The 12,029-nt window shown below is 38.2% G+C and overlaps 1 protein-coding gene across 1 annotated transcript in view; it reads right to left on the bottom strand.

The window, feature by feature from the left end:
- The window catches only part of wwox (WW domain containing oxidoreductase), a 161,303-nt gene extending 159,320 nt beyond the window's left edge, over nucleotides 1-1,983 (bottom strand). The window contains exon 1 of the mRNA XM_061722046.1: nucleotides 1,754-1,983. Within this exon, the coding sequence (XP_061578030.1) occupies nucleotides 1,754-1,860 (107 nt within the window). The 5' untranslated portion in view covers nucleotides 1,861-1,983. The remainder of the gene's footprint in view (nucleotides 1-1,753) is intronic.
- Nucleotides 1,984-12,029: the final 10,046 nt, after the last annotated feature.

Here is a 12,029-nt window from a genome sequence, read left to right on the forward strand (position 1 = left end):
CCGTCATCAAAATGTATGCATCTATGGAAAGGATTTCCAAATGGCAAGGAGTTCAAGAAAACAAGCACTGTATATTTTAAGGAATACTGTTTTTTGTAATTCCATCCTTTTGTAGTGTCAAACTTTGAAAGAAAATAACAAAAAAAAAGACCATGAATTGAAAGTTTTAGCAGATTTCATTGTGTGTAACACCCATCCGGTTTCAGAATTGGCATCCCATGTTTTTATTGCAACTACGAAAATGTAAATTCTTCTATGAGGTTCTTTATTTTTCCACCCATTCTTCCTCCAGGAGGCTTTTACCCCTCTCAGATTTCTGGCTGTTTTGCAAGCACTGCTCATACAAGACTTATCTCCAAATGTCATTTAAAGCATCCAGCTTCTCCTCTTGGAGGGGTCCACGGTGGATTTGGAGGTGAGTCAAGCATCATTATCCATTGTGCAGATTAAGCCATTCTGCAGACTGCATGGTGCTTGCTTCTACTGGTCTTTGAGCCTAGTTCTTCCACTAGCACTAAAACATGGCCCTCATCAGTGACTGTAGCACAAGACTAAGCCATGATCCATTCACCATACATGATGAAACATTCCCAGGGAAACAGTGATCGCTTTTCTTGTTCATTTTCAAACTTCCGAAACGGAAATATTAAATTAAGATGTACAGAAGGTTTCATATTTAGGAAGCTGTTGTTGCACAATAGAAATGCATGGCATAACTCTAGATCCTTGTATCTGCTGCCAAACAGGGGCATTTCTACCATTCCTACAAGCAGTCATCTGCTATTGCTCTTCCAATACGTGGTTAAAAAGTACAGTAGTATGAAAGTAATTTGCAGACATTTATTTAGCATTGTGCTGTCATCCTAACAGTGTACAAGTGAGGATAAATTAGAGGGCAATGGATGGTTCAGCATCTTTTCCAGGGATACCGGGACGGGGGAGTTACAAACTGATCCAGGAACTTTCTTATTGACTGACTAAGATTCCACCTCCTAAAGCCACATCTTTGTAGGGTTTCACAGGTCTCCACGGTTACAACTGACTTCCAAAGATACTATAGACACTAATAAGTGGAGAAAAGTGGAGAAGACTGCTACTGCTATGGGAGAGTAAATGACCTACAATAATGTTTAGTGCCACATTAAAATCCATGTAAAATCCGAGAATGCAGGTTTGCCCAGCAGAACATTGCATTGCAACATGAGCAGAGGAAATCACTTTACCTGGTCTAATATTGTGAGTAGAGTTATAGCCACAAACTAATTCTAAATGTTACTTATTTAGATATTTTTATATATGGAATTTGATTTAGATATAATTTCAATATTATGTAGGCCTTTTCCTTCATTTTCTTAACATTTTCTAGGAAGATAACCAAAGAAAGGTTTATTTTTTTTCTGTGTTGCGATTTATACACTGTGATTCATCCCAGAGACTGAAATAGGAGCTTCACGTTCAAACTTATACTGTTGGTATGGGACTTTCATAAAAACTATTGCAACTTTCTAATACAACTGTAGCAAGATCCCAGATCATGTAGATTCAATAATAGGCTACTATGTCTTCCTGTCCTTTTTAACAGGGTTTTATAATAAACTAGAGCTTAAAAAAATGTTTAAAAGGCTGAAGGAAATTTTCTAGACAGAAAGTTGTTTGAGCAATAGACTCACAGCAGAGTAAATTACAGAGTACAGAGTAAACTGGACAAAATTTAAACTCTGGCCGTTGACGTTATTCAAGGGATTTGACTTACTTTGCATAGTAAACCCAACCATCTTTCGTAGATCTCTCCTCCCATCCTGGGGGTAACTCATCATCACTATCAGTATCGTCCATGCCAGAAAACTTTAGAGCTGCCATAGCTAAGATTTGTCACTTAAATATTGGAGTTACAGCCACGAAATGAGAGACAGGTGTCAGATGTTTGCTGAGGAGAAATGAATGCAGTTGTGTGTCAAACCAAAACGGCTTAGTCGGGCACTTCCGCAACAACACTGTGACGAGGGCCGAAATGCATTTTGGGAAATGGAGGCAGTGACCAAACTGTGGCCAACGAATCAGTCACCCTACGATTGGCTGCATTTCTTTTATTTTTTTCATTATTATTAGTAGTAGTAGTGCTTAGTGAAAATACTGTTGAATTCTGACAGTTTTTTTTTTGACAGCTTGTTAAGAAAAACATAAATGCCCTGTTTTATTAATCATCCACTAAAACATTTCACAGTCTCACATAACTTTGCTGCTTCTGTTCAGGGAAAGAAGTGTGTGCCCTAAATCTAGCGCCTAAATGTAATTAAACTACCCAATTTCATGCCACTAGAACTGAGCATTAGAAGCAGGTATGTGGTTGTCTTCAAATAAATCAAAAATCCACCAACGAATGCAACTCACTACAGAGACTGCAGACCAAACTCTTGCTCTGTTTGTAGGGACTGAATAGCTTGTGTCAAGTGAACCAGTGCCCCATACTTTCAGAACAGCCCCCACAAAGTACTCAATGGGACATGACTGAATGCCTTCTCCAAGTCCACAAAGCACATGAGAACTGGTCAGGCAAACTCCTGTGCCTCCTCGGCATCCGAGCAAGGGTAAACAGCTGGTACAGAGTTCCACGACAGAAAGGGAACCCACATTGTTCATCCTGAATATGAGGTTTGGTGATTGATCGGACGCTCTTTTCCAGCACCCCCACATAGATCTTACCAAGGAGGTTAAGAAAGATAACTGCCCTGTAACTGGACCACACCCTTCAGTTCCTCTTCTTATAAGGGTCAACTGAGACCCAGTCTGCCAGTCCATAGGCACTAGGGTTGCCACCCGTCCCGTAAAATACGGAATTGTCCTTTATTTGAGAAAAAAATGTTGCGTCCCGTATTGAACTAATACGGGACACGATTTGTACCGTATTTTCATTAACTTTTACACCATATTCTAGTTGAATTATTGAAATAAGTTAACTTTTACACCATATTATAGTTGAATTATTGAAATACATTAACTTTTACACCATATTCTAGTTTAATTATTGAAATACATTAACTTTTACACCATATTCTAGTTGAATTATTGAAATAAGTTAACTTTTACACCATATTCTAGTTGAATTTTTGAAATAAATTAACTTTTACACCATATTCTAGTTGAATTATTGAAATAAGTTAACTTTTACACCATATTCTAGTTGAATTATTGAAATAAATTAACTTTTACACCATATTCTAGTTGAATTATTGAAATAAGTTAACTTTTACACCATATTCTAGTTGAATTATTGAAATAAATTAACTTTTACACCATATTCTAGTTGAATTATTGAAATAAATTAACTTTTACACCATATTCTTCACCTGTAGGCTATATTACTGGGCTGATATCTGGGCTGATGTGGACATACATAGCATAGGAGGATATTTCCGTTGCTAGTATGGTTGTCTGTCTGTACAGTCATGCAAGTTAAATGCTATTAAAGCACTTTAAACTTTAAATCAAAGCATTTTGTTTTTTCATATAAAATAAACACATTTTTATTCAGTTTAGAAGTTTTGGGGCTTTTTTTTGGCTCCTGCGCTGCTGAAATCAGGTGTTCCTTATTTCTATTTCTGAAAGGTGGCAACCCTAATAGGCACTGGCCCAGATCCCCACTCAACATTGTACAGGCATGGTAAAAAGACAGTTCTCAATGTACAATGTACAACATAAAACGATGTAACGCAAAACGATAAATTATAATCTATATGTTTCATATGCAACAGCTTTATCTTTTGGTTTTATTTGGTAAGTTTTTGTCTCTACACATGTAATGCAGTTAAAAATATCATGCTGCTTCAGCATACATACAGTACTTACTGAATCAATAATTGGCAAATAATACTGGATGAGTCTGAAATGTTTTCAGTGATTCATTTGTCATTCTAAAAACTAATTTGACATTTTTACACAACATTTCCTGATAGTTTTGAGATTTTATTGTAATTGTGCAGATTCAAGACACCCTGTACCTGATGCAGCACAGCAGCAGAACATAACTGAGCTTCTTCCATGTTTCACAGTAGTTTTTTATTTATTTATTTATTTATTTATTTATTTATTTATTTATTTATTTATTTATTTATTTGCACAATGACAACAGTACATTTTTATCATACAAGGACAAATAATTTGTGCAGGAGAGGAAAAGAAGCCCGAAGGGCTTATAAAAAATCCTCCCCCTCAATACAAAATCACCAAAACAAATCAATCAATAGAAAGAATAGAAAGGAAAAGAATAGGTAAAAGAAACAAAGAAAAATACAATAAACACCCAAACAAAAATATCCATGAAATGGCAATTTCATTTTAGTACGAATAGCCTGTTAATTTTGTCTATATAAATGATACCCCATTAAGTTGGTCCTAAACATTTTTAAGGATGACACTAACTTAAGAGATCTATCTAAACAGTTCCAGAGTTGAGGGCCATGGAATTTGATAAAGGACTGGTGACTGCAGGTACGACAAAGAGGTAAATGAAAGTTCTTCCCACCTCTAACTGAATAAGAATGAATATCTGATGATAACAGAAAAAAATTTATGAAAAGTGCCTGGAATGTCTTGTTTGAAATGAATGAACTTAAACATAAACAGGCATGTTTGAAACTTGTTAATAGAAAAAATTGATAATAATTTAAATTTGCTAAATAAGGGTGCAGAAGGTGCTTGATGAGAAGAAAATGAAATCATTCTCAAGAATCTTTTCTGAATTAGAAATAATTGGTTAAGGTACGAAGAATAAGAAGCGCCCCAAACAATGTTGCAATACGTCAAGTATGGATAAATTAGACTATAATATAATATCATGAGACATGACTGATTAACTAAGGAAGAAACTCTTCTAATAATACCATAGGATTTCATAATCTTTTTGCATACATACTCAATATGTTTTCCCCAGGACAATCTTTCATCCACTAGTACACCAAGAAATTTTACACATGAAACTTGTTGGATTTCAATATTATTAATTTGGAGCGTTAAATCCTGCTCAGGAATCACAGAAATTTGTTTTTGTTTCTAAAAAGAATATAATTAGATTTATTTATATTCAAGGAAATCTTGTTCGTCAGAAACCATCTTGAGGCGTATTCCAACATGGTATTGGCATTTCTTAATAAACATTCAAAATTAGAATGCGACATGACAAAGTTGGTATCGTCCACAAATAAAATGGGCAGAGAGGACTCAGACATTACAGCAAAATCATTAATAAAAATTAGAAACAGAAGGGGCCCAAGAATTGACCCTTTAGGCACACCATAACGTAATTTTTCTTTCTTAGATTCATGACCATTAATACAAACATATTGTTCTCTGTTGCAAAGATAATCTTTAAACCAAGTGATCACCACATCTTGAAGACCATATCTATGTAGTTACAGTCTTCTTTTCTTTGAAGGCTTCATTTTTGTGTCTGTGAACACATGTGACTTGTCAAAAAACTCTGTTTTGTCTCATCTTGCCAAAGGACATTCTCCCAGAAGCTTTGTGGTTTGTCAATATGCATTTCGACAAATACTAGTCTCTCATTTTTAGAATTTTCTTTCGAAAGTGGAGTCCTCCACTGTCATCCACTTTGATTCTAACAGTGATGGATAGTGTGATCTGACACTGATGGATCTTGACCTTGTAGTTGACCTTGAATCTCTTTGGAAGTTGTCCTGGGCTCTTTGGTTTCTGTTCGTATTATCCGTCTCTTCAGTTTATCATCAGTTTTCTTCTTGTGTCCACGTCCAGGGAGGTCGGCTGTGGATGTTAGATTCCTAATTAAAATGTCCAATTGGAGTCTCAGGGACACCAAGATGCTTGGAGATAGTCTTGTAGCCTTAACGTTTAACCTCCAGAATGTTCTTTCTAATCTCCGGACACCCTGGAAACCCTATGCTTTGCTTTCTCAGGTCCACATTCAGGGACTGGCAGTTGCTCATCATTCCTGTTATTGGTCAACTTTATTAAGGTAAAAAAAAAACCTTAAGCCAAACAGTGGCAAGGAAAACTCCCCTTTAGGGGCGAAGACACCTTGAGCAGGACCTGGATCATAAGGGGGGGTTCAGCTGATAACATGCAAAATGATATGATTTCCTTCATCTTTTTTTTGATCATGCACTTATTGAACATTCACAGTCAAGCCACAGCATAATTACTTCAACAAAAGATAATTGGAGTCAGTAGTTTGCACATGGAGTTCAGGTGATGATGAAACAGTCTAGAGATGTGGTTTGGAGCAACTCTCACTGATTTAAAAAATAAAAACACGCAAACAGAAACTAAACTAAACACTGAAACTAGTTGATCTGTGTGTTCTTCTTTACTCAGTCTGCCCACAAGTGACAGAGACAACTGGAGAGACAGATAAAACTGACAAGCAAGTAGAATAGGATTACATCTATTTTTATGAATAAACCATATGCAAGTCATTGAACAGCCAGGGCGTCCATGGCAACACCATAGAAGAAGATGGTGCTCTCCAGTAATAAATGAATAAATTAAAACTTTTTTTAAATAATTGTTTTAAAAATAAGACGGTATGCGTGAAGACGTTTGCCAAGGATTATTTTGGTGACCCAAATATTATGGGGTTTATGTTTTATGAACTGATGACCTAAAAATGACCCCCAATGGAAAATGTGATGGGGGAGCATCATGATTTGGCATCCTCTGGGGAAAATTCATTTCCCAGTACGGCTGCACAATATTTGAGAAACATGTGATAACATAGTTGAAAATTGTCTTTGTGTTTTTATGCTTTGCAGCTTTTAATTGTGATAATGTTTTTATTACATGGTTTAAAGAAAGAAAACTGACTAAACTGCTTCACGCAACTACAACTCTGTTCATGTAAACTGGGATTTGCACTCACCAGCCAATAGGTACACCCGTCCAACTGCTCATTAACGCAAATTTCTAATCAACCAATCACATGACAGCAACTCAATGCATTTAAGCATGTTGACATGGTCAAGACGATCTGCAGCAGTTCAGACCGAGCATCAGAATGGGGAAGAAAGGTGATTTAAGTGACTTTGAACGTGGCATGGTTGTTGGTGCCGGACGGGCTGGTCTGAGTTTTTCAGAAACTGCTGAATAAATTGGATTTTCACCCACAACCATCTCTAAGGTTTACAGAGAATGGTCCAAAAAACAGAAAATATTCAGTGAGCATCAGTTCTGTGGGTGCAAATGGCTTGTTGATGCCTGATGTCAGAGGAACAAAACAATAAAACAAAAAAATACCTGTTCTGTTGGTTCAAATTATTTCTACAGTTTTATAATCTACAATTGTAGAAACAGAACACATTTAGGGTTTCAGGATCTTGCTGAGAGACTGTGGCAGGTCCATTATGGTTCTGGACAAGTCTTCTTGTTAGAACAAAAGTTTGAAATTGGGTTTCTGAATCTGACTCTACTGTATATGATGTCATAAATGAAGACGTTTTTAATTGTTAATTGATGAAATTGATGTACAGAAGCTCTAAAAACTTGTTTAATCTTTTTTTTGTTGCAAAACCAGATGTTGCCTAGCAACAGGTGTGAGGTCACAATAGTCGTTTTAGAACCTATGACGCAACAAAGACAAAGTAACCCAGTATTCCATTCCAGAGAGCTCAGCATAACACATGTGAACAGACAACCTGGACACTTATGCTGAACATTTGAAAGAGGATCGAAAAGGATTGAAAAGTTGGAAGAATAAACAAGCAACAGACTTTCATGATAAGAAACTGCAGGAACTCCAACGTAACGCCGGACAGAAACAATCTGTCCCAGTTACAGACGGACACTGCAACAGTTTCCATTCGAGGCAAGAGAAACTCCACAGACATGCAGGAGGTGCAAAAACATCACCGATCCCAGCTGCTTGCCCACAAGTGTGGACTCTCAAATTCATTGGATGATGAATTTGACGAGGAATTGTCCTTGAAACCAGTGGACTCTGAAACATTTCAGAAAGGTCACACAGACAGCCCTGTGATTCAAGCACTGGAGACAAAAAGAAGTGAAAAATTTTTAATTTCTGCAGACTGTTGTGGACTCCCATATTCACGTTGTTACGGTGACGCCTCCGGTCTGTGGGCACTGCGGAAACGTCACAAGTATGAGCTGCTTGCCCGCTATAGAGGGATCTCTGAGTTAATAAACCAGAAGGAAGATGGCTCCAAGACTAAAGGTGACACCAGGTCTTGTCAGTTTGATGCCACAGAGGATTCGCTGGTGAATATGTTCAGCAAGATGGTCTTTAATGTTTTACAACAAAGAAAGACACGCTCCATCTCCAGCAAGGATTCCTCAGGACTGTGGGCTCTTCGTAAAACCCGCAGGTACAAGCTGCTTGCTCACTACAGAGGAATCTCTGAATCCAGCGACAGAGACAAACAGCAGAAACAGACAAAAAGCAGCACCACTGATGAGCCAAAGACGTTAAGGAAGCTCATAATTCGCCGCTGTGGCAATAACCAAAGCTCGTTGCCACAGAAGCATCCTTCTGGTTTGTGGGAACTGCGCGCATCTCGCTGGGAACAGAAATACGACAAGATGGCGCGTGGCAGCAATAGCAACGCCACAACTAAAGAAAAAGAACAGGACAACCACAGCCCTGCAGACAAAATAATGAATGTGACGAAGAAGACATTCATTGTCCGCCATCAAGGAAACAGAAGTGAGCTTTCACGATCTGGGCCTCAAGGGAAGAGGCGATGGACAAGGCCTGCCACCTCTGGGGAAACCTGGAGGGACAGGAGGGGGATAACTCACTGTCCTCACAGAAAACAGGGTTCATTCCCCCCCAGGTATTCCTCTGGTCTGTGGGAGCAGCGTGGACCTCGCTTCAGGGAAAACTGTGAGCACAAGGGACAAACCAACGATCGTGTGGCCACTTTCAGACAGAACAACCTGGTGATTGTGGCACAGAATATATCCCATGTCCCCCAGAACATAAACAGGGGGTCAAACCACCACAAAGACTTCTCCCAGACACAGACTAGGAGGATGCAGCCTAGATATCCGGTTCACACCGGATACAACAGATGGGACTATGGAGGTGCTGGTCAGCGTAGACGGACACGTAAAAACTCCTACTATCCCACTTCTGGTGCAGAGAATCCCACTCCACGATCCCGAAGCAACGTTTGGTGTCGTTTGGGGCCACGGATACCTGAACAATAGGCAAGGCAAGGCAAGTTTATAGCACAATTCAACACAAGGTAATTCAAAGGGCTTTACATCAACATTAAAAGCGGCAAGACACAATTAAACAGTAAATAACAAATAAAATTATGAGAAAAAAATGTAAAATAATAAAAAGCTCAAGTTGCTGAAAACTAAGGGCAGTAGAGTACCGCAGGTACACATCTCATTCGCAGTTTTCAGAAAGTATTTAATTTAAGAGTATGCTTAAATACCTAATAAATGAAATAAAATGATAAGAAAAGAGGTTAAATAATAAAAAGCACAAATTGTTAAAAAGTAAGGGCAGTAGAATACAGCAGGTAAGTATTTAATTTAAGAGTACGCTTCAGTAAACAGTTATGTTTTTAGGCCTGATTTAAAGGATCTACAGTTGCAGCAGACCTCAGGTCTACAGGAAGTTTGTTCCACCGGTGAGGAGCAGAATAACTGAACGCTGCCTCACCTTGCTTGGTTCTGGTTCTTGGGACACACAACAAACCAGATCCAGATGAACCTCAGGGGTCTGGGAGCTTCATAGGAACTAACAGATCAACCATGTATTTTGGTCCAAGACCATTCAGGTCTTTGTAGACCAGCAGGAAGATTTTAAACTTTATCCTTTGACTCACTGGAAGTCAGTGTAGTGATTTCATGACCGGTGTAATATGGTCCAGTTTCCTGGTGTTTGTAAGGACTCTGGCGGCAGCGTTCTGGATCAGCTGCAGCTGCCTGATTGATCTCTTGTTAAGGCCTGTAAAGATGCCATTGCAATAATCCAACCTATTAAAAATGAAAGCATGAATAAGTTTTTCCATGTCTTGTTTAGACAGAATCCCCTTAATTCTAGCAATGTTTTTCAGGTGGTAATAGGCAGATTTAGTGATAAACTTTAGATGGCTGTTGAAGTTCAGGTCTGAGTCAATAATTACACCAAGATTTCTGGCTTTATTTGTAGCTGTCAATGACATGGAGCCAAGGTGAGCGCTAATATTTTCCCTTTCACTTTTAGGGCCAAAAATGATCACCTCAATAAAAGAGTCAGGCCAAGGAAGGGAGGACGACTTCATCCCCAACATCACAGATGGAGGTGCTGGTCAGCGTAGACGGCCACATAAAAACTCCTACTATCCCACTTCTGGAGCAGAGAATCCCACTCCACAGTCCCAAAGCAACGTTTGGTTTTGTTTGGGGCCACGGATACGTGAACAATAAAAGAGTCAGGCGGAGGAAGGGAGGACGACTTCATCCCCAACATCAGAGATGTTAACCTGAAAAGAACATTTTGCTAAATAAAAAAACAAATGTTATGTGAAGTCAGATATGAGCCATGTGTCAGATGATTACTACCCTCTATGAAGAGAAGAGTGAATTCAGGGTTGAAAACAGGACTTTTATGTTGTATCTCTGTTGTATTTTGACCAAAACATTTCAATAACATTTCAGTTTGACCTCAAAAAGGTCCCATTGTGTTTCCTTTAACTTATTCAATTATAATTATTACGCTTTAAACCCAAATTCGACTTTGTTCCAAGTGACAGCTGGGATATATCCTATTATCCTATCCTAATTAATGTGCTATGAACAAAGATTTTACAATTTATCAGTATTTTAAAGGACGGTATAAAAGTCCATTTCTCCCCAAACTGATTACACTGATAAGCAGATTTATTTATTTTTGATAGGATGTGCTCATTTAACAGCATTGTTGCCTTTTTAGCTCATGAAACGTAATATTCGTGGATTAGTGGTTAATTAGTTATAAATATTGCCATTGTTGTTTGGCAAATTAGAGGCAGTAAAACAGTAAAATTCAGTTTTCAAAAATCTTTACTTGGAATACAGTTTAGAAATAAGCTTACTTACCTTGAAGAACCTGGACATTCATGTGTTAATTAATTAATTAATTATTTAATCTATCCATCCATTTTCTATACCCACTTTATCCTTTGCAGGGTCACGGGGGTCTGCTGGAGCCAATCCCAGATAATTTCAGGCGAGAGGCAGGGGTTACACCCTGGACAGGTCACCAGTCCATTACAGGGCCACATAGATATACAGACCACCAGACACACTCACACCTATGAGCAATTTATAATCATCAATTAACCTACTATGCATGCTTTTGGACTGTGGGAGGAAGCTGGAGTGGAACCCACACAAGCACGGGGAGAACATGCAAACTCAACACAGAAAAGAAAGAAAGACCTGGCCAGGGAATCGAACCAGGAACCTTCTTGCTCTGAGGCAACAGTGCTAACCACTAAGCCACCGTGCTGCCTTAATTCATCTATCCAGCTCATTTATTGTTTTTAATTTCCTTTATTGGATCCCCATTGGCCATCATCGTTTGACAGCTACTTTTCCTGGGGTTGTAGTGGCCACTCACGAGCAGGACACTGTTTAACTGTTTAACTGTTTAACTGTTTAGGTTAGAATTCACAAGAATCTAGCCGTTATTAATGATGATGATGTGTTTTCTGTTGGTGTTCTGTTACCGTTGGTAACGGTCAGTTAGTAACGAGAGACTGGATTAAACAACACAAGTTTTTTCTTCGTCCACAAAAAGCGTTTCTCTGCTCTTTTGTTCCCAAACTCCTACAGGGTCCTATTAAAAATATACAAATACAATACAATACATACATTTGCATTCAAGATATAATTTACACATCCACTGTAGACTTTACATTATTCGCAATAACAGTACCAACACCATTATAATAAAAAACATTTAAATATTCAAACTTTCATCAATGTTGAATTTTTGAGAAGAATATATTTTTTTTAATGGTAGGGTACTGTACTGGAAACTGAAAGCGTGTCCACTTTCTACC

Source organism: Cololabis saira, chromosome 5, assembly GCF_033807715.1.
Source record: "Cololabis saira isolate AMF1-May2022 chromosome 5, fColSai1.1, whole genome shotgun sequence".
In the NCBI taxonomy this organism is placed as follows: Eukaryota; Metazoa; Chordata; class Actinopteri; order Beloniformes; family Belonidae; genus Cololabis; species Cololabis saira.